At 47.5% G+C, this 23835-nt stretch overlaps 1 protein-coding gene across 1 annotated transcript in view; it reads left to right on the forward strand.

Moving 5' to 3' along the window:
- cr1 (complement C3b/C4b receptor 1 (Knops blood group)) overlaps positions 1–23835 on the forward strand; it is a 791565-nt gene that overhangs the window by 420400 nt on the left and 347330 nt on the right. Inside the window, exons 18-23 of the mRNA XM_033042238.1 lie at positions 121–194; positions 374–550; positions 1776–1872; positions 2170–2243; positions 2423–2599; positions 4212–4308. Coding sequence (XP_032898129.1) covers positions 121–194; positions 374–550; positions 1776–1872; positions 2170–2243; positions 2423–2599; positions 4212–4308 — 696 coding nt within the window. The remainder of the gene's footprint in view (positions 1–120; positions 195–373; positions 551–1775; positions 1873–2169; positions 2244–2422; positions 2600–4211; positions 4309–23835) is intronic.

Genomic DNA, 23835 nt, shown 5'->3' on the forward strand with positions numbered 1-23835 from the left:
AGTGTAGATGGGACATGTTGGTTGGCATGGAAGGGTTGGGCTGTTTCCGTGCTGTGTGACTCAGTGAATATATTTTTATATAAACGGGACATTTCTGTGTCCACCTGTTTGTTCTTCCAGCTACGAGCTGTTTGGCAGTTCACGGATACTCTGCACGAACGAGGGATGGACCAAGCTCAACACTCGGTGTCAAAGTGAGTGACCACTGGACATTCCTGTCACCGGGACCGGGGGAGGGGAGGTGGTGACAGATCAAAGGGGGCGAAGTTGAAGGGAAATGTAGAATGGTTCATTGTTAGCTGAGGGGAAGGTGGCAAGGAGGAATACTGCCCCTTTACCACGGGTGTGACAGGTTTGTGTCTTTGTCTTACAGTAACACGGTGTGGCTATCCACAACCAGTGGCCAATGGCGCTGTGTGGCTGCGAGGAGAGGGGACGTACGGACAACAGGCCGATTATTCCTGTGATCGGGGCTACACCTTGACTGGAGAAAGAACCATTAACTGCACCGACACTGGGCACTGGAGCCACCCCGCCCCCAACTGTACAGGTGATAGAAGCATAGTGTGTAATGGCACAGAAACCGGCCCTTCGGCCCACCTCGTGTTCCCGCTCCCCCGAACATCCTGCCCCCCCCCTCCCCCTCTCTCCCTCTCCCAGCGACGCGGGTGGTGAAGGAGCAGCTGTTGTAGCTGTTGTGCGGGACAATGGTGAGACCCCGCACTGTGACCGTGTGAGTGGTCTGGAGACGGGACTGGTCCTCTGGTGGGATGGGGGGGGGGGGGGGGTGAGGATCTCTGTCCAACATACACAGGGAGGGTGCAGTTACAGGGCCTGTGAGAAGGGATTGTGCTCTCCACATGACCCTCCTCCACCCCACCCCAACCCTCCTGCCCACTGAAGATAAGTGTTAAAGTGGGTTCGGGGTCAGGGGGTGGGGGAGGAGAGGGGGAAGGGGTGGGGGGGGGGGGGCTGGAGTGCAAATGGTGGCCGATTAGGAAAAGGAGATGCAACGAGACCTGGGTGTCATGGTACACCACACCTGTCATTGAAAGTAGGCATGCAGGTGCTGCAGGCAGTAAAGAAAGCCAATGGTATGTTAGCATTCATAGCAAAAGGATTTGAGTATAGGAGCAGGGAAGTTCTACTGCAGTTGTACAGGGCCTTGGTGAGACCACACCTGGAGTATTACATCCAGTTTTAGTCTCCTAATCTGAGGAAATACATTCTTGCCATAGAGGGAGTACAGAGAAGGTTCACCAGACTGATTCCTGGGATGTCTGGACTTTCATTTGAAGAAAGACTGGATAGACTCGGCTTGTACTCGCTAGAATTTAGAAGATTGAGGGGGGTTCTTATAGAAACTTACAAAATTCTTAAGGGGTTGGACAGACTAGATGCAGGAAGATTGTTCCCGATGTTGGGGAAGTACAGAACAAAGGGGCACAGTTTAAGGATAAGGGGGAATCTTTTAGGACCGAGATGAGAAAAATATTTTTCACACAGAGAGTGGTGAATCTCTGGAATTCTCTGCCACAGAAAGTAGTTGAGGCCAGTTCATTGGCTATATTTAAGAGGGAGTTAGATGTGGCTAATGGGATCAGGGGGTATGGAGAGAATGCAGGTACAGGATACTGAGTTGGATGATCAGCCACGATCATATTGAATGGCGGTGCAGGCTCGAAGGGCCGAATGGCCTACTCCTGCACCTATTTTCTATGTTTCTATGAGTGTGGGTGAAGTGAATGGGGTGTGTGTGTTTGTGTTTTCTGCAGCTGTAGATTGTGGTGAACCACCAAGACTGGAGAACGGGATCCACACTGGGAACGACTACAGCTTTCGCAAATGGGTCTATTACCGCTGCAATAAAGGGTAAGCAGTAATTCACCAGCACACCATGTTACAGTACAGACTCTTCACATGGGATTCGCCCTTCATACAACATGGCAGTAGAGGCAGGGACTATCACAACATGTGAAGGACATTTGGACGGGTACATAGATAGGAGAGGGTTGGATGGATTTGGGCTAAATGGGGGCAAATGGGACTAGTGTAGATGGGACATGTTGGTCGGCATGGAAGGGTTGGGCTGTTTCCGTGCTGTGTGACTCAGTGAATATATTTTTATATAAACGGGACATTTCTGTGTCCACCTGTTTGTTCTTCCAGCTACGAGCTGTTTGGCCGTTCACGGATACTCTGCATGAACGAGGGATGGACCAAGCTCAACACTTGGTGTCAAAGTGAGTGACCACTGGACATTCCTGTCACCGGGACCGGGGGAGGGGAGGTGGTGACAGATCAAAGGGGGCGAAGCTGAAGGGAAATGTAGAATGGTTCATTGTTAGCTTAGGGGAAGGTGGCAAGGAGGAATACTGCCCCTTTACCACGGGTGTGACAGGTTTGTGTCTCTGTCTTACAGTAATACAGTGTGACCCTCCACAACCAGTGGCAAATGGTGCTGTGTGGCCGCGAGGAGAGGGGACGTACGGACAACAGGCCGATTATTCCTGTGATCGGGGCTACACCTTGACTGGAGAAAGAACCATTACCTGCACCGACACTGGGCACTGGAGCCACCCCGCCCCCAACTGTACAGGTGATAGAAGCATAGTGTGTAATGGCACAGAAACCGGCCCTTCGGCCCATCTGGTGCACTCCCCCCCCCCCCCCCCCTCTCTCCCTCTCCCAGCGACGCGGGTGGTGAAGGAGCAGCTGTTGCTGCTGTTGTGCGGGACAACGGTGAGACCCCGCACTGTGACCGTGTGAGTGGTCTGGTGACGGGACTGGTCCTCAGGTGGGATTGGGGGGGGGGTGAGGATCTCTGTCCAACATACACAGGGAGGGTGCAGTTACAGGGCCTGTGAGATGGGATTGTGCTCTCCACATGACCCTCCTCCACCCCCCTCCCCCCCCCCCAACCCTCCTGCCCACTGAAGATAAGCGTTAAAGTGGGGTGGGGGCTGGAGTGCCAATGGTGGCCGATTAGTAAAAGGAGATGCAACGAGACCTGGGTGTCATGGTACACCACACCTGTCATTGAAAGCAGGCATGCAGGTGCTGCAGGCAGTGAAGAAAGCCAATGGTATGTTAGCATTCATAGCAAAAGGATTTGAGTATTGGAGCAGGGAAGTTCTACTGCAGTTGTACAGGGCCTTGGTGAGACCACACCTGGAGTATTGCGTACAGTTTTGATCTCCTAATCTGAGGAAAGACATTCTTGCCATAGAGGGAGTACAGAGAAGGTTCACCAGACTGATCCTGGGATGTCAGGACTTTCATATGAAGAAAGACTGGATAGACTCGGTTTGTACTCGCTAGAATTTAGAAGATTGAGGGGGGATCTTATAGAAACTTACAAAATTCTTAAGGGGTTGGACAGGCTAGATGCAGGAAGATTGTTCCCGATGTTGGGGAAGTCCAGAACAAGGGGTCACAGTTTAAGGATAAGGGAGAAATATTTTAGGACCGAGATGAGAAAAACATTTTTCACACAGAGATTGGTGAATCTCTGGAATTCTCTGCCACAGAAGGTAGTTGAGGCCAGTTAATTGGCTATATTTAAGAGGGAGTTAGATGTGGCCCTTGACTACAAAAAGTAGTAAACACTGCCCAGTCCATCATCGGCTCTGACCTTCCTTCCATCGAGGGGATTTATCGCAGTCGCTGCCTCAAAAAGGCTGGCAGTATCATCAAAGACCCACACCATCCTGGCCACACACTCATCTCCCTGCTACCTTCAGGTAGAAGGTACAGGAGCCTGAAGACTGCAACAACCAGGTTCAGGAATAGCTACTTCCCCTCAGCCATCAGGCTATTAACCCTGGCTCGGACAAAACTCTGATTATTAGCAACCACTTTCTGTTATTTGCACTACCAGTTTATTTATTCATGTGTGTATATATTTATATCATAGTCTGTTTTGTACTAAATGCCTACTATTTTCTGTGTGCTTAAGCAAAGCAAGAATTTCATTGTCCTATACAGGGACACATGACAATAAACTCACTTGAACTTGAACTTGTGGCTAAAGGGATCAGGGGGTATGGAGAGAAGGCAGGTATAGGATACTGAGTTGGATGATCAGCCATGATCATATTGAATTGCGGTGCAGCCTCGAAGGGCCGAATGGTCTACTCCTGCACCTATTTTCTATGTTTCTATAAGTGTGGGTGAAGTGAATGGGGTGTGTGTGTTTGTGTTTTCTGCAGCTGCAGATTGTGGTGAACCACCAAGACTAGAGAACGGGACCCACACTGGGAACGACTACAGCTTTCGCCTTTGGGTCTATTACCGCTGCAATAAAGGGTAAGCAGTAATTCACCAGCACACCATGTTACAGTACAGACTCTTCACATGGGATTGGCCCTTCATACAACATGGCAGTAGAGGCAGGGACTATCACAACATGTGAAGGACATTTGGACGGGTACATAGATAGGAGAGGGTTGGATGGATTTGGGCTAAATGGGGGCAAATGGGACTAGTGTAGATGGGACATGTTGGTCAGCATGGAAGGGTTGGGCTGAAGGGCCTGTTTCCGTGCTGTGTGACTCAGTGAATATATTTTTATATAAACGGGACATTTCTGTGTCCACCTGTTTGTTCTTCCAGCTACGAGTTGTTTGGCCGTTCACGGATACTCTGCATGAACGAGGGATGGACCAAGCTCAACTGTTGGTGTCAAAGTGAGTGACCACTGGACATTCCTGTCACTAGGACCGGAGGAGGGGAGGTAGTGACAGATCAAAGGGGGCGAAGCTGAAGGGAAATGTAGACTGGTTCATTGTTAGCTGAGGGGAAGGTGGCAAGGAGGAATACTGCCCCTTTACCACGGGTGTGACAGGTTTGTGTCTCTGTCTTACAGTAACACGGTGTGACTATCCACACCCAGTGGCCAATGGCGATGTGTGGCCGCGAGGAGAGGGGACGTACGGACAACAGGCCGATTATTCCTGTGATCGGGGCTACACCTTGACTGGAGAAAGAACCATTAACTGCACCGACACTGGGCACTGGAGCCACCCCGCCCCCAACTGTACAGGTGATAGAAGCATAGCGTGTAATGGCACAGAAACCGGCCCTTCGGCCCATCTGGTGCACTCCCACCCCCCAACCCTCCTGCCCACTGAAGATAAGCGTTAAAGTGGGTTCGGGGTCAGGGGGTGGGGGAAGGGGTGGGGGGGGGGGGCTGGAGTGCAAATGGTGGCCGATTAGGAAAAGGAGATGCAACGAGACCTGGGCGTCATGGTACACCACACCTGTCATTGAAAGTAGGCATGCAGGTGCTGCAGGCAGTGAAGAAAGCCAATGGTATGTTAGCATTCATAGCAAAAGGATTTGAGTATAGGAGCAGGGAAGTTCTACTGCAGTTGTACAGGGCCTTGGTGAGACCACGCCTGGAGTATTGCGTACAGTTTTTGTCTCCTAATCTGAGGAAATACATTCTTGCCATAGAGGGAGTACAGAGAAGGTTCACCAGACTGATTCCTGGGATGTATGGACTTTCATTTGAAGAAAGACTGGATAGACTCGGCTTGTACTCGCTAGAATTTAGAAGATTGAGGGGGGGATCTTATAGAAACTTACAAAATTCTTAAGGGTTTGGACAGGCTAGATGCAGGAAGATTGTTCCCGATGTTGGGGAAGTCCAGAACAAAGGGGCACAGTTTAAGGATAAGGGAGAAATATTTTAGGACAGAGATGAGAAAAATATTTTTCACACAGAGAGTGGTGAATCTCTGGAATTCTCTGCCACAGAAGGTAGTTGAGGCCAGTTCATTGGCTATATTTAAGAGGGAGTTGGATGTGGTCCTTGTGGCTAAAGGGATCAGGGGGTATGGAGAGAAGGCAGGTACAGGATACTGAGTTGGATGATCAGCCACGATCATATTGAATGGCGGTGCAGGCTCGAAGGGCCGAATGGCCTACTCCTGCACCTATTTTCTATGTTTCTATGAGTGTGGGTGAAGTGAATGTGGTGTGTGTGTTTGTTTTTTCTGCAGCTGCACATTGTGGTGAGCCACCAAGACTAGAGAACGGGATCCACACTGGGAACGACTACACATTTGGCAAATGGGTCTATTACAGCTGCAATAAAGGGTAAGCAGTAATTCACCAGCACACCATGTTACAGTACAGACTCTTCACATGGGATTGGCCCTTCATACAACATGGCAGTAGAGGCAGGGACTATCACAACATGTGAAGGACATTTGGACGGGTACATAGATAGGAGAGGGTTGGATGGATTTGGGCCAAATGGGGGTAAATGGGACTAGTGTAGATGGGACATGTTGGTTGGCATGGAAGGGTTAGGCTGAAGGGCCTATTTCCGTGCTGTGTGACTCAGTGAATATCTATATTACTAAAAGTCTCATCTTGACCACTTCCTGTTGCTCTCTATATTGATTTTAGAAAAAACGCTGCCACTTACGGCTGGGATTTTTGGCCATCTTACTCAGAGTCCCATTCCCCTGCGCAGGACAAGTGGATTATTCCCATCGATGAAAAATAAAAGAGTTATTAGTGTTTACAAAATGATGGGAAATAAATAAATAAATAATCAAAGTTTTGTCTGAGCCAGGTTTAATAGCCTGATGGCTGTGGGGAAGTAGCTATTTCTGAACCTGGTTGTTGCAGTCTTCAGGCTCCTGTACCTTCTACCTGAAGGTAGCAGGGAGATGAGTGTGTGGCCAGGATTGTGTGGGTCTTTGATGATACTGCCAGCCTTTTTAGAGGCAGCGACCGCGATAAATCCCCTCGATGGAAGGAAGGTCAGAGCCGATGATGGACTGGGCAGTGTTTACTGCTTTTTGTAGTCTTTTCCTCTCCAAGGCGCTCAAGTTGCCGAACCAAGCCAGCATGCTCTCTACTGTGCACCTGTAGAAGTTAGAGAGAGTCCTCCTTGACAAACAAGTTGAAACAAGTTTGAAACAAGTTTATTCATGGATAACCCCTTGAGATGGACAGGCATCTCGTTTTTGAGGGGGTCCAACATAAAACATACAGCACAAGACATAAGATACATAAAGGCTCTCATTGACCCAACTACCCACACACCAATCCCATAACCCCTCCATCCCCACTTGTTATAGTTTATAACAATTGTTAATTGACTTTACATATCCAATAATAATAACAGTTATATGTTACAGCACAAATGATCACACACAGAGCAAGCTAGATAAAGCAGCTTGAAGACTCTAAAACTAGAAACAGGTACATGGTTTTATAAGGAAGGGGGAAAGTGTATTTTTAAATAGACGAAACGAGCTAATAGTTCTTATGGTACTAGGCAGAGTGTTCCAGTCAGAAGGAGCTTTTGAATTTCAATGCACGTCTCCCAGTTTCTTTGTTAGTTCTTGGAATGAAAAAGAAGGGTTGCTGAATATGTCTTAGTGAATATGAGGGTGTGTATGGTAATAGGTCTTGTTTTAAATAAGAAGGGAAATTGAGATGGATGCATTTATAGATGAACTGGAACCAGCGGTAGCATCTTCGAGCGTGGGGGGATAACCAGTTTAGAGTTTCGTACATAGAACAGTGGTGAGTTATATATGGACACCTTAAAATAAATCTGCAAAGACTATTATAAACTACATTGAGAGGTTGAAGATGTGTATCAAATGTATTCTGATAGACAATATCAGCATAATCCAGTGTTGGTAGTAGTAGTTGAGAGACAATTCTTTTTCTCATCTGAAAGGTGAAACAATTTATATGGCGGTAAAGAATAGCTAGATTACAGCTGAGTTTTTTAGTAATCGTCTCACTATGCTGCGTAAATGAAAGCGTTGGGTCGAGCCAAACACCAAGATATTTGAAGTTCAATACGTTCTAATGGTGATCCTTCATTAAATGATATAGTCAGATCTACGGAATTACCAAGGCCTTGTCTGGTACCAAATAACATACTGCATGATTTATTTTTATTTAAAATTAATTTGAACAGAAGTAAGATCTGATTGAAGGGATCTTTCAATTTCAGACTTGTTAGTATTAGATGTATATAGCACTGCATCATCGGCATATAGTTGTATTTGACAGTCAGAACAGATATTAGGGAGGTCGTTTATGAAAATAGAGAAAAGGAGTGGTCCCAAAGACGAACCTTGCGGGACCCCCTTCTCAACAATTAAGGAATTGGATTGACTTCCATTAAAGGTGACACATTGGCGTCTGTTATGAAGGTATGAGTTAAACCACAGTAGATTGTTTTGTGAAAGACCAATAGAGCAAAGTTTATCAAGCAGTAGGTAGTGGTCAACAACATCAAAGGCCTTGGTTAGATCAAGAAAGATGGCACCAGTGAGTTTACCATCCTCAGAAGCAGTGAACACATCGCTGGTGAGTTTTAACAGAGCTGTAGTTGTGGAGTGATTAGGTCTGAACCCAGACTGGCATGGAGATAGAATGTTGAAAGTTGAGACATAATGTGATAGCTGGTTGAACACTAGTTTCTCGAGGATTTTAGCCACCGAGTTGATAATTGAGATGGGGCGGTAATTGTTAATATCGTGTGGGTCGCCTCCCTTATGCAGTGGAGTAACATTGGCACACTTCCATGCAGAAGGGAGGGTACAAGTTGAGAAGGATAAATTAAACAGGTCGCATAATGGGTACATTAGAATATTAGCTCCTAACTTAATGAATTTAGTCTCAATACCAGGTGGTCCATATCCACAATCATCCTTTAATTCATTAATAACATGTTGAACGTCAACAGGTTTTATTTTTTGAAAAGAAAAAGAGCTTCTACATGTAGAGGTAGCTGGAAAGTCACATATAATAGATGAGTCAAATACAGTAGAGCTACATACAGTGGAGAAGTGCTGGTTGAAAGCATTGGATATAACAGCAGGGCCCTGAATGATGTCATTGTTGACCCGAATCTGAGTGCTGATATTTTGATTTGATTTATTAAGAACATTATTTAGTCTTTTCCAGAACTTTTTTGGATTATGCATGTCTTCAGAAAGATGTTTTAAAAATGACTTGATTTAGCATTACGTGTTTTTGTCGTACACTGATTCCTTAAGGACCTATATTTTTCCCAATCAGCAGGGTCCTTTGTTTCCCTGAAAGTCTTCCAGACTTTATCCCGCTCATTAAAAAGGTTGATCAAATCAGCACTAATCCATGGTAAATGTTTTCCCTTGACTTTTATTTCTCTCCAGGGGGCATGCTTATCGATAACTCTTGTGACTTCAGTGTATAAATAATTCCAGGCATCCTCGACAGTTGGTATAAGTTGAAACCTGTCCCAGTTTATTGCAATCAGGTCATGCATATAATTATCATAATTAAATTTTCTACATTGTCTAACACGAATATGTTTAGGAGGGAGACGAGAAGGTTTAATCTTCCACACACAGAAAATAGCAGAATGATCGCTAAAGCAATCTGACAAAACACCAGATGTTAAGATTCGGTCAGGATGGGTAACAAGAATCCAATCTAATAGTGATGTAGAATTGCCATGAACTCTGGTAGGTTCGTTGATTAACTGGGTCAGGTTTATACTTTTAAGCAAGTTTTTGTCGTTAAAAGAGGAACGATCGAGCCAGTTTTTATTGAAGTCACCAAGAAGCACTAATTCACATGGGTGTTCAATAGAGGTGAGAGTGGAAATTAGGGACTTAGTTGAGTCAGGATGAACAGGGGGGGATCGATAGATAGTGCCGATAATTAGATGTTTATTCTCATGAAGTTTTAACCTAATGAAAAGGCTTTCAAAGAGAGATGAGGTTACTTTAGGGATAGTAGGTTCAGATATAAAGCGAGTTGACACATAACAAGCCACACCTCCAGCTCTCGTAGGCCTATCTGCTCTATATAATGCAAAATTATCAATATGAATATCATTGTCACAAATTTCACTATGTAACCATGTTTCTGAAAATGTTATGTCAGGTTTATTCTGTGCAATCCAAACTCTAATTAAATCTATCTTTGGAAGAAAAATTAAATTACATTTCTTTATTTATATAGCACATTTTTAGTCAACTTGCATTGACCCCAAAGTGCTTCACATAATTACATCCACACACACAGGCAAAGGTGGGTGAAGTGTCTTGCCCAAGGACACACACAGGCAAAGATGGGTGAAGTGTCTTGCCCAAGGACTCAACGACAGTATGCACTCCAAGCGGGATTCGAACCAGCTACCTTCCGGTTGCCAGCCGAACACTTAGCCCATTGTGCCATCTGTCGTCCCTAGACGACAGATGGCACAAGAAGACTCCTAATGTTCAAATGGATGATTTTTAGGCCTTTAGCTGTATCAATTATGGATCAGTTGGGTGTAGATAAGGTTGGGGGAGTGGGGCAGGGAAATAGCATGAGAAAGGTGACGGGAGAGCCACATACACAGATTGACACAAACACACACACACACAGAAGACAGGACAGACAAAGCACACAAGATCAGGCTGCGTCATTGAGAGACAGAGAGAGAGAGAGAGAGAGAAAGAAAAAAAAAGCGAGCATACACACCTCAGTCTGCATAGCTCATGTTTATGCAAATAGATCAAAGTATGAAGTCCTGGACCAATTCTTTTTAAATTAAATTAATGGGGCTTTATGAAGCCCAAAATAACAACTCGTATTATCACATATCAGTCATAACAAAATTATCATATTGTGAGATGTATTGTTTGTGCTCACAATCACTACTCAGAGACTAAATCGTGGAAACAAGAAATGCTTTATTTGCGAGTCTGCAGAATCGGGTGCCTCTCCAAGTTGAGACACACCGAGCAAAGGAAAAACGTCTTGTTTTATACAATTCAGTATACAGTCTTTATTGATCGGACGCCTCCCCTTCTGACCCCTTCCAATCAGGGTACCGAGGTTCACAATCTTCCAACCCTCCCCTCCGTGCGTCATCAATCATTCCCTCTCCTCCCACATCATACATCGCATGTACATTTAAATTAGGTTCTTTGTCATGAGGGGCGTAAAGTTAATATTCATTTAACTCATTAAGCATGCGCAGTATCTGTTGGCCTAACCTAGTTAATTGCCTTTGACCTAAGAATATCTTCTGTGTCGTCAGCTACATTCCTTACCTCATCTTGTTATTCTACAATGTTATCAACAGCTCTGAAGGTCTGACTGTTTGTTCGAATCACAAGGTTGGTGTTTCCAGTTATTCGGCCCATCACAAGGTCGGTGACTACAACCATTCGGCCCCTCACAATGGTGGTGGTTTAATCATCTTATCCCTCACAATCCTCCCTTTATCTTTTGCTACGCATCCTGTATTAAACCCCATTCCTAGACTTCCTGCTGTTCCAAAGCTAATAACATTCTTTTATCTCTCTTTCCTCTGGGTCCTCTCTCGGCCTCATTATCATTATCTTCTGGACGCCCCCTTTCTCCCCCATGGGGACTACAACTGCCTGCATTTGGCTTATACTTCTAGTTATAAGAATCCTGAGACATGGTATACAACAGGGGATAATGATCAATGCAGCTAATGTCCCATAAAATCACCAGTCCCACCGCTTTCCACCAGGCTCCTCCTAAGATGTAATCCCACCATCCTGCTCCCATGATTGTGTTCCATCTCTGTACCGGGACATGTGCTATTTTTCTAATTCCTTCTGATATATCCATTACTGCTTGCCCGTTGTCATCTATGTTTAGGCAGCAATTAGAGAGGTTGAATTTTCCGCATACTCCTCCCTCTTCGGCTAGTAAGTAGTCTAAGGCCAAACGGTTTTGGTATATCGCTGTTCTCATCTGTGTCTGCTGCTTCGCCAACATCTCTAGTGCAGATGCAGTCTGGTTAGTAATTACTTCCAGCACTGCCTGTAGTCTTATGATCCGATTTAACATATACACTGGGGTCCGGTAGCCCCAGGATCCGTCCTGTGCCCAAGTGGCTGGTCCATAATATGAGATGATTCTTGCAGGTGGCCACTCATCATTTTCCCATTTTCCGATGTCCATTCCTCTCTTCGTTCGGTGTAGATCGTCAAAGATGGGTGTTCCTAGCGACCGCCCCTCCTCAGTGGTCAAGCAGAAAAAAACCCTGGTTGTACCAGTCCAATTAAACAAGTCCCACTCCATTTTTCTGGCAATACCGAGTATGCCTTGTGTCCGCATATCCATAGCAGTCCTTCAGGGGCCGGTCCACTAGAGGTAACATTGTCCCATATGTCCTGCAACACTGGGATTCCCTGGTAAGGGTTGTTCCCGGTGCAATTCCATAATCTAGTCGATTCGCTTCCATCAGTCTTCATCCAGATAGTACAGTTTCCTTCATCCTTTACAGTGGGATACCATTGAGGTTCCTCTGGCCACCACACTCGGGATTGATTTGGCCACTGGGTGATGATGCGCTGGCAGGGGCTGCTGCCTACTAGGATGGCATCCTTTGCCCAGGGCCTGGCGATACACTCAGTTCCAACTGGGGTGTGTGTCAGGACCCATTCCTGGGGACTTCGATCTCTTCCCACCGTCAAATTCCACTTTATCAGGTTCCATACCTCAATGATAGATCCTCTCCATGGCCACCGTGAGCTCATCAGCGGTCCTCCACAAACCCAACAATTAGTCACATTCAGGGTTCTGGCTATCCGGAGGGCCAAGTCCACAAACAGGTTTCTCCCCACTTCGGGGATCTCAATCTGCTGCTTTATTTCATCATACATAGTCTGGTGCAGTTGAGGCTGGGAAGGTGGGAGAGGTTTGTTGACTACTGCTTCTGCTAACCTCCCTATCACTACCTCCTTAATTTTGTCTAATGTTTCCTCCCTGGCTCGGGAAGGGATGCCTAACTGTCCTCTCTTGGTCATGCAGACCCATTTCTCCCCTTTTGGGCAGGTAATGTGCCCAAAACTTCCTACATGTCCCTTATTTTCTACTACATAATACCCCCTCCCCTCGTCCTGACAAACAGCTCTAGTCCTTAGGTCGTAGCAAACATCACTTACATGGGAATGATAGGTAAATGCTCTGGTTGTTCGCCCTCCATATCTGATAGGATGGTAGCACTTATCACAGTTATTAACACTTCTTATAATGGTTACATACATAATTAGTAATACTACAACTGCTCCTTTCATGCTGTTCGTTTCATACACTTATTTCTTACTGAAAGTTTATGCCAGGGGCTTATTCCCTGGTTCTACCGTCCACTGATCGTCTTTCTCAGGAACTGACGGCGGGTCAACGGGTCCTTTACTTCGGGTTTTGTACTTCCGGTGGCGCTGGTGCCAGCAGCCTCCACCTACAGCCCGGTATGTTTTTGTTTTTTTGTTTATTTAGTTATGTAAAAGTGTGTTTTTTTTGTGTTTTGATGAGGGGGAAGAGGGTACAGTGCGGGGGATACCGTCCTTCAGCCGCTTCCTGGTGAAGACGCGAATATTATTCGAGTCGCGTCCTCGCCCCCCCCAGCGGCCTACCTACTGGATTGGCGTGGACTTTCCTGCGACCAGAGCTCCAGCAGCGGCGGGACAGCGCTGTTACATCGCGAGGCTGGCGATGCCTTACCGGGGATCGCCGTCTGGAGCCCGGAGTGCTGGACCTGTGGCACCGACATCATGGAGCTGCGGTTTGCGGAGCTCCCAACGCGGGCGGCGCTGATAGACAACGTGGGGTCCTGCGACTCTGCCCGGCTCGGCCTGCGGACTCGGGCGCTGCGGACTCGGGCGCTGCGGGCTGCGGGAGGCGGCTGATCGGGAGGTCCGGGCCGCTGAGGAGGAGGATGTTCACCGTCGGGGTTCGGCGTCGGCGTTCCACCAGCCCGGCGTGAGGGCCTGAACATCGGGCCACCCGGGGCGGCGACTGCGGGTGCTAGGAAGGCCTCGACCACGAGTGAACATCTGGGAAGAACGGAGGGGAGGCTGGCTGGACTATGGTGCCTTCCTCACCTTGGTGCCACTGTGTTATGTTGTGTCGTGGACTTTCAGTGTTTGTGCTTTTTTTTAAAAATTCTATTTATTTTTAATATGTTTTATTATTTATTATTATTTTTATTTTTTTATTTTTATGATACTGCCTGTAAGGGAAATTCATTTTGTTGTCTCTAACTGAGACAATGACAATAAATTTGAATACAATACAATACAATACAATTTAACCCGGGTCGCATGTGTCCACCCTTTTTCTTTTGTTCGTACTGCTGTCTCCGTTGTCAGCAATGCCAGGTATGGGCCAGTCCACCGGGGCTGCAGCTTCTCCTCCTTCCAACTTTTAATCAGTACCCAGTCACCGGCCTTTATAGCGTGTATTGGAAAGTCGAGTGGTGGACTTTGTGCCAACAGTCCTTTTATTTTTAATTCTGCAAGGGAACGAGACACTGCCAGTAAATAGTTCCTCAGGAACACATCGCTGCCTTCGAAGGTCGGTGTGCCCTCTACCTTTCCAAGATAGGGCAGCCCAAACAACATTTCGTAGGGAGACACCGCAATATCTTTACGGGGTGCCGTTCGTATTCTTAATAATGCAATTGGTAAACACTTAGTCCAGGGTAGTCTGGTTTCCTCCATTAACTTAGTTATCTGTGTTTTAAGGGTTGCATTCATCCTTTCCACTCGCCCAGAACTCTGGGGGTGCCAGGGTGTATGCAATTTCCAATTTATTCCCAAGGTACTGCAAACCAACAGGTGAACCTTAGAGGCAAAATGTGTTCCTCGGTCGGAATCTATGGATTCGATGACCCCGTATCGGGGAATGATTTGTTCTAATAATATCCGGGTTACTGCCTGAGCGGTGGCATTTATCGTGGGAAATGCTTCCACCCACCTGGTGAAATGGTCTACAACTACTAGGAGGTACTTCCACCTTTGTATTCTTGGAAGTTCTGTAAATCTACCTGTATTCTCTGGAAGGGTCTTATAGCCAATTGTTGTCCTCCACCAGGGACAGCTCTCATTACCTTCTTGTTAACCCTCTGACATAACACACAACCGGAGACTGTCTGCTTAGCCAAAGTATAGATACCTCGGCAAGCGTAGGTCCGTAGTAGTGTGTCACACAGGGCCTGCGCTCCCCAATGTGACTGGGAGTGCAGTTGTGTCATCAAATCCCGAGTTAATCCTTTGGTTAACATTTGTTTCCCATCCGGCGTCCACCACCTCCCGTCAGTGGAACGCCGAGCCCCTAACTCATTCATTTTGTCCTCCTCCTCCTGTGAGAATACAGGTATCTTTCCTACTCCTTCCCTTAATGGTATTAAAGACAACATCCTCACTGTTCCTTCTGTCGCTGCCTTTTTGGCGGCTCCGTCTGCCGCTTCATTTCCCCTTGCTTCTAATGAGTTCCCCTTTTGGTGCCCCGCCACATGGACCACCGCTATCCTTTCTGGCAAATGTAATGCTTCCAGCACCTTCTCAATTAATTGCTCATGTGCCAACTCCTTTCATCTTGCTGTAATCATCCCCCTTTCTTTCCATATTCTCCCAAACGTGTGCACTACTCCAAATGCATATTTGGAGTCGGTGTACACCGTTCCTTTCTTCCCCTCCAACAATTCTAACGCCCGTATTAAGGCATACAATTCACATGACTGAGCCGACCAACTACCTGGCAACCTGCCCGCCTCCACTCCTTCAAATCCTTCTCCTCCTATTATGGCATACCCACTATATCTTTTTCCATTTATACAGTGGGAAGAACCGTCTATAAACCACCTTTCTCCCTCTACCAGAGGCTGCTCCTCCAAATCCTCCCTGCTCTTGGTCTGTAGTTCTATAACTTCGCTACAGTAGTGTTCTGGTCTCTGCCCTTCCTGCTCGTCGTCCGCCGAGTATAAAAACTGGGAAGGGTTTAAATTCTTATCGGTCAGAATGGTCAAATCGTCTTTTTCCATAAGTATCACTTCGTACTTTAGGATCCTGGAGTCAGTCAACCACCGGTTGGACTTCTGAGTTAGTATTGTCCGGACCGTGTGGGGAGTAGATACTACCAGGTCACCTCCAAATGTCAATTTTCTACTTTCTTCCACTAATATTGCTGTTGCTGCGACCGCTTGAATACATACAGGCCACCCTCGTGATACCGGATCCAAGAGTTTAGAAAGGAATGCGACTGGCTGTCGCTTCCCTCCTCTCTTTTGTGTCAGTACCCCCAACGCAATTCCATTCTCCGCATTAACAAAGAGATGGAATGGTTGATCGATGGAAGGGAGGGTCAGTACCGGTGCGGTGATCAGGCTATTCTTTATTTCTCCAAATCTCTGTTCGTCCTCAGAATCCCATTGTACTTTATCAGTCTCCTCACACAATTTATCATACAAGAACTTGACTTGTCGGGTGTAATTGTCTATCCATAATCTACAGTATCCAATTAACCCCAGAAACTTCCTGATTTCTTTTGTTCCTTGGCATCGGCAGCCCGGTGATCCCAGCTATTCTTTCGGGGTTTATTCTCTTTTTCCCGTCACTAATCAGGTGTCCTAGATATTTAACCTCCTGTTCTACAAATTGTAGTTTATTTTTGGACACTCTCAATCCCTTTTCCCCTAAAAAGTTTAAGAGGGTTATGGTTGCATCCCTTACTGGCTCTTCTTCTCCGCCTGAGAGTAACAAATCATCTACGTACTGCAATAATTGTGTCCCATTGGTCCTGGGAACATCCTTTAATACTTGTTCTAATATTTGCCCGAACAGGTTCGGGGATTCAGTAAATCCCTGAGGGAGCACAGTCCATCGATACTGTTGCTTCCTCAGTGTGTCTGGGTTTTCCCACTCGAATGCAAAGAGGTCTCTACTTTCCTCAGCCAGGGGGCAGCTTCAAAAGGCGTCTTTCAGATCTACCACACTGAACCACCTATGGTTAGGGGGTATACGTCCCATTATGATATAAGGATTTGGGACTACCGGGTGTCGAGCCCTAACTACACTATTCAATTCTCTTAGGTCCTGGACCAGTCGGAACGTTCCGTCAGTCTTTCTTACAGGGAGTATTGGCGTGTTGTAGGGGGACATACAACTCTCCAATACTCCATCCTTCAGTAAGTTTTCTATAATTGGCTGCAGCCCTTTCCTTCCTTCCATTGAAATCGGATACTGTCTTACTTGTACTACTTCACTTCCTTCTCGCAAGGCTATCCTCAGAGGTGGTATTCTTAGCCCTCCCCTATTTCCCTCTCTTGCCCACACCTGTGAGACTATTCTTTCTTCATCTTCGGTCATCAATTTATATAGTTGTACTATAATCTGTCCACCTACGGGAGCTGTGCCCATTCCTAATTGAACTTGTAAGTCCCTTCCCATCAGATTTATTCCTGCCTGGGGCACCAGGATTAAGTCTTCCATGGCCTCTCGATTTTCATATCTTACCATTACTCCTTCTATCTCGGGAGCTGTCATTACCTTTCCCCCTACTCCAGAGATTTTGACTTGCTTTTCCCCTAATCCCATTCCCTCCGATATCCTGGTTACACTTGATCTTTCCGCCCCTGAGTCCACCATAAATACCGTGTCTTCTCCTTGGGGACCTAATTTTAAGTTTACCAAGGGTTCCCGTGTACGTCCTACACACCCCAAGGAGGGGAACCCCTGACCCCCCTATTCCTCCATCAGTGTGTACGATTGTACTTCATGCCTTATCTTTAGACATTCTCTTTTAAAGTGTCCTTCTTTGTGACAATGATAACACCGGGATGGCCCGGTGTGCCATCCCCCTGATCCTTGTTCTTTATTTCCCGGGGGACCCCAACCTTGGTCCCTCCATTCACCCCTTCCTCTTTCTCTTCTTTGAAAGTTTGGGGTCCCTGGTTCTCGCCCCCCCTCACGGGAGGAGCAGATGCCCTGGCCACGGGGGTTCTTTGGGTTGGGTTCCAACGCCACTTATTTCTCAATCCGACAACTCTTCGGATGTCTCAATAAGCCAGACGCACACCTCACCCCCCCCCCTCACCCCATCCGTGCAATATCCGCCCCAATGGACTATCAGGCGGAATGTGCGGCTCTTCACCAGTTTGAGCCTTTTTCCCCGGGCCCTTACTCGCCCAACCTACGCTTGGTCTCACCGATCGTTTCGCCGAACACCTCCGCTCAGTCCGCAATAACCTACCTGACCTCCCGGTGGCTCAGCACTTCAACTCCCCCTCCCATTCCCAATCCGACCTCTCTGTCCTGGGTCTCCTCCATTGCCAGAGTGAGCAACAGCGGAAATTGGAGGAACAGCACCTCATATTCCGTCTGGGGACCTTGCGTCCTTATGGCATTAACATTGAATTTTCCCAATTTGGCTAGCCCTTGCTGTCTCCTCCCCTTCCTTAACCATCTAGCTGTCTCCTCCCACCCTCCCATCCGCCCGCCCTGGGGCTCCTCCTCCTCCTCCCCTTTTCCTTCTTTCTTTCCCCACCCCCCATCAGTCTGAAGAAGGGTTTCGGCTCGAAACGTCGCCTATTTCCTTCGCTCCATAGATGCTGCTGCACCCGCTGAGTTTCCCCAGCAATTTTGTGTACCTTGTGAGATATATTGTTTGTGCTCACAATCACTACTCAGAGACTAAATCGTGGAAACAAGAAATGCTTTATTTGCGAGTCTGCAGAATCGGGTGCCTCTCCAAGTTGAGACACACCGAGCAAAGGAAAAACTTCTATTTTTATACAATTCAGTATACAGTCTTTATTGATCGGACGCCTCCCCTTCTGACCCCTTCCAATCAGGGTACCGAGGTTCACAATCTTCCAACCCTCCCCTCCGTGCGTCATCAATCATTCCCTCTCCTCCCACATCATACATCGCATGTACATTTAAATTAGGTTCTTTGTCATGAGGGGCGTAAAGTTAATATTCATTTAACTTATTAAGCATGCGCACTATCTGTTGGCCTAACCTACTTAATTGCCTTTGACCTAAAGAATAGCTTCTGTGTTGTCAGCTACATTCCTTACCTCATCTTGTTATTCTACAATGTTATCAACATCTCTGAAGGTCTGACTGTTTGTTCGAATCACAAGGTTGGTGATTCCAACTTCTCGGCCCATCACAAGGTCGGTGACTTCAATCACTCGGCCCCTCGCAATGATGGTGGTTTAATTATCTTATCCCTCACAATATCACATATTGTCAGTCATAACAACTCTCATGCCAGCTACAACTTTGTAAATAAGACAGAAAAATCAATGCTGGTCCAGCGGTTAAATAATTACAAGAGGAGCCGCCGGCATTATTTTATCAAAATCAAAAGTTGATTTTGATTAGAAAAATTATAGAAAAAATACAACAAAAACCAGCTAAACACAAAGTTCATCGGCAGACAACATTATTGTGCTAACACCAACATTAGGCTGTTATATCAGAGTCCATGGAGGAGTTAATGGAGGAGAGCTCACCAAGAAATGTCCCAACTTCACCAGGAGTGCGAAAGAACTGTGTCTTGCCAGCGTGGACAACTCTCAGTGTGCAGGGAAAGATCAATGCATATTTGATGTCACGGTCGCGTAGCTTCTTCTTAGCCGCATCATACTCCCGGCGTCTGGACAAGACCAGCGCTGAAGTCTGGGTAGATATGAACCCGAACTCCGTTGTACTCAAAGGGCACATTTTTCTCCCGGGAGAGCTTCATTATCCTCAGCTTATCCTGGAAATAGTGGAACTTCACCAGGATCGGCCTCGGACCCTTGGCTCTGGAGTTATCCTTGCGACCAGTACGGTGACAACGCTCAATCACTAGAGGAGTAGGGAAATTCGCTTCACCGAGAAGCTGCGGTATCAGACGGCCCATGAATCCGGTGATATCTTTGGACTCGACCCTCTCGGAGATGCCGACGAAACGTAAGTTGGAACGTCTGCTTCTGTTCTCAGCGTCATCTGCCCAAATTTTCAGGGCAGCGTTTTATTTTTCAAGTGATTTTACACACCCAACCAGGTCTATTATATTATCCTCGTTGGAGCTAACTCTATGCTCAAGCTCTGTTACTTGCTCTCCAAGCGTTTGAAGTGAGCCTTCAATGTTAGTCAGGCTTGCTCCAATTGGATCAATTTTATTGTCCATGTGTAATATCATGTTGAGGTGCATTTGCTGCATGTTATCCAAGATACATTGGAGGGCAATTGGCTCACCCATTGTAAGGCCAGTAGTCTTTTCCACTCAATGAAATAGTAGAAGGTAAAAGGTAGTCCTAAAGTCCTTATTTTTAGTACTAAAGTTGTTTTACCTTGCTTTTTAGATTCACCAAAAGTTGTTCATTGACATCAGGAGAGTTAGAGTGAAAAGGTATCTCAGAACGTCATCAGTAGATAAATAGTTGAGCCAGCAGACTAGAGCTTGTTACAAACCCTCACGCGGCAACGGCAGCCATCTTGTTCATAGAGAGGATCCTCCTTGACAAACCGACTCTCCGTAATCTTCTCAGGAAGTAGAGGCGCTGATGAGCTTTCTTTATAATTGCATCAGTGTTCCCGGACCAGGAAAGATCTTCAGAGATGTGCACACCCAGGAATTTGAAGTTCTTGACCCTTTCAACCATTGACCCGTTGATATAAACAGGGCTGTGGATCCCCATCCTAATCCTTCCAAAGTCCACAATCAGTTCCTTGGTTTTGTTGGTGTTGAGGGCCAGGTTATTGCGCTGGCACCATATGGACAGTTGCTCGATCTCTCTTCTATACTCTGACTCATCCCCATCAGTGGTGTCGTGAGCGAACTTGATGATGGAGTTCGCACTGTGACCGGCTACGCAGTCATGAGTATAGAGTGAGTACAGCAAGGTGCTGAGCACGCAGCCTTGAGGTACTCCCGTGCTGATTGTTATCGAGGCTGACACATTTTCACCAATACGAACAGACTGTGGTCTGTGGATGAGGAAATCGAGGATCCAATTGCAGAGGGATGCGCAGAGACCCAGTTCTGCGAGTTTGGTAACCAGCTTGGAGGGGATGATTGTGTTAAATGCCGAGCCGTAGTTGATGAATAACAGCCTGACATATGAGTTTTTGTTGTCCAAGTGGTCCAGTGCGGAGTGGAGGGCCAGCGAGATCGCATCCACCGTTGATCTGTTGTGGCGGTAAGCGAACTGCAGTGGGTCCAGGTTTTTGTCGAGGTAGGAGTTGATTTTCTCCATGATCAACCTCTCAAAGCACTTCATCACCACCGGCGTTAGTGCCACTGGTTGATAGTCATTGAGGCACGTCACCTTACTCTTCTTGGGCACCGGTATAATTGATGCCCTTTTAAAGCAGGTGGGGACCTCAGACCTCAGAAGTGCGAGGTTGAAAATGTCCGTAAAAACTCCAGCCAGTTGGTCCGCACAGGTTTTTAGAACACGACCGGGTATACCATCAGGTCCAGGTGCTTTTCGGGGGTTCACCCCTCTGAAGGATTTCCTGACGTCGGCCTCTGTGACTGAGACTGAAATACCATCCCAGCGAATGGGGGCTCGGGAAGGCACATCAGTGTTCTCTCTATCAAAGCGTGCGTAAAACGCATTGAGCTCGTCATGGAGTGATGTTACACCGACATTCGAGCTGCCTCCTGGTTTCGCCTTGTAGGAGGTAATTGCCAGACGGACGTGGGCTTGGGGTGAGATGTAGACCGCGGTCAGGATGATGGAGGTGAATTCCCTCGGAAGGTAGAAGGGACGGCACTTCACTGCCAGATGTTCCAGGTGTGGAGAGCAGGAGTTGGACAGGACTGCCACGTCTGAGCACCATGCAGAGTTGACCATGAGGCAGAAGCCCCCTCCTCTCCCTTTCCCAGATGCCAGTGTACGGTCCATACGGTGGATGGAGAATCCTTCAGGATGGACCGCTGAGTCTGGGGAGCTGGGGGTGAGCCATGTCTCTGTGAAACAGTAGACAGAGCATTCTCTCAGCTCCCTTTGTGCTAAAAGTGCTAAAGCTGTGTTGCCTGTGGTTTGAACAAGATACAAGATACACTTATTTGTCACATGTGCCTATTGGCACAGTGAAATGTGATCACCATACAGCCATACAATAAAATAAGGAACACAACACACGATCGAGTTCAACATACAACATCCCCACACAGCAGAAACAAATGTTTCCCACTGAGGGAAGGCACCAAAGTCAGTCATCTTCCTCTGATGTTCACCCGTGGTCGTGGCCTCCCGAGCCCTCCGTAGTCGCCGCTATGGGCAGCTCGCCGCTCAGGCACGCTCGCCGGGATGTTGGAACTCCGACGTCGGAACGGGAGGCCAACCTCGGCGGCCCGGACCTCCAAATCGGCTGCTTCCTACCGGAGTCCGCAGCTCCCGAAGTTCCCAGGCTGCGCCAGGCGGAGTTTCACGCTGGTGGTCCTCGGCAAAGGGCCCCAGGACTCCGCGATGTCGGTCAGCGCTGCGAGCTCTGCGAACCACAGCTCCGTGATGTTGGAGCCGCGAGCCCAATGCTCCAGAGCTTCAAACAGCGATCCAGGTTGGCATCGCCCGCTCCGTGGTAAATCCAGCGCCGCGCCACCGCTGCTGGAGCTCTGGTCCGGTCCCCGGTCTCAGGTAGAAAAGGCCGTTCCGATCCAGTTGGTAGGCCGCAAGGAGGGGGGCGAGGACGCGACTCGGAGAAATAGTCACATCCTCGCCAGGAAGCGACTGGGAAGTGGTTTCCCCCTTGCCCTCCCCCTTCCCCCACATAGAAAAACTAACGTATGCCTAAAACAAAACTGTTTAGCCAAACTAAAATTAAAAAAAGAGGGGAAAGAACGGACATACTGTAGGTAGAGGCACCTTCAATGCAGCGTCAATGAAAGTGCTGAAGCAGTGTTGCCTTTGGTTTGAAAGTGCTAAAGCTGCCTTGCCTAATTAAAGCTGCCTTGGCTAATTAAAGCTGCCTTGGCTAATTAAAGCTGCCTTGCCTAATTAAAGCTGCCTTGCCTAATTAAAGCTGCCTTGCCTAATTAAAGCTGCCTTGCCTACTTAAAGCTGCCTTGCCTACTTAAAGCTGCCTTACCTTCTATATCTAATTAAAAGTTTAAACTTGACCACTTCCTGTTTGCGCTTTATATTATTTTGAAAAAATGCTACCACATACGGCTTTGATTTGTGGCCATCTTACTCAATCAGCTGTGAGTGAGTGAGCTGCCAGCACAACAGGCTTGAGTGACTGGGTCGCCAGACCAAGAATCGATTCAGCCCACAATGTCCATACTAGCCCTCTGGAAATCAGTCCCTTCAGCGCACAACACCCATACTAGCGCTCCAGAAAGCCCCCCCTTCCCGCCTCACTGGCCACCAATATTGGAATTGGTGGAGAGGTGAAATATTGCGTTGGGGGTCCAGCCCTCCCGTGTGATGTTGGGACCCAACGGGTCCCACTTAGTCTAGTATTTTTAGATAAATGGGACATTTCTGTGTCCACCTGTTTGTTCTTCCAGCTACGAGCTGATTGGCGGTGGACTGACACTCTGCACGAACGAGGGATGGACCAAGACCACCCGGTGGTGTCGCAGTGAGTGACCACTGGATATTCCTGTCACCGGGACCGGGGGAGGGGAGGTGGTGACCGGGGGGTGACAGATCAAAGGGGGCGAAGCTGAAGGGAAATGTAGAATGGTTCATTGTTAGCTGAGGGGAAGGTGGCAAGGAGGAATACTGCCCCTTTACCACGGGTGTGACAGGTTTGTGTCTCTGTCTTACAGTAATACGGTGTGGCTATCCACAACCAGTGGCCAATGGCGTTGTGTGGCCGCGAGGAGAGGGGACGTACGGACAACAGGCCGATTATTCCTGTGATCGGGGCTACACCTTGACTGGAGAAAGAACCATTAACTGCACCGACACTGGGCACTGGAGCCACCCTGCCCCCACCTGTACAGGTGATAGAAGCATAGCAGGTAATGGCACAGAAACCGGCCCTTCAGCCCATCTGCTGCCCATGCTATCCCGAACCTCCTGCCCCTCCCTCTCAGCCCTCT

This window comes from Amblyraja radiata, chromosome 24, assembly GCF_010909765.2.
Source record: "Amblyraja radiata isolate CabotCenter1 chromosome 24, sAmbRad1.1.pri, whole genome shotgun sequence".
NCBI lineage: Eukaryota > Metazoa > Chordata > Chondrichthyes > Rajiformes > Rajidae > Amblyraja > Amblyraja radiata.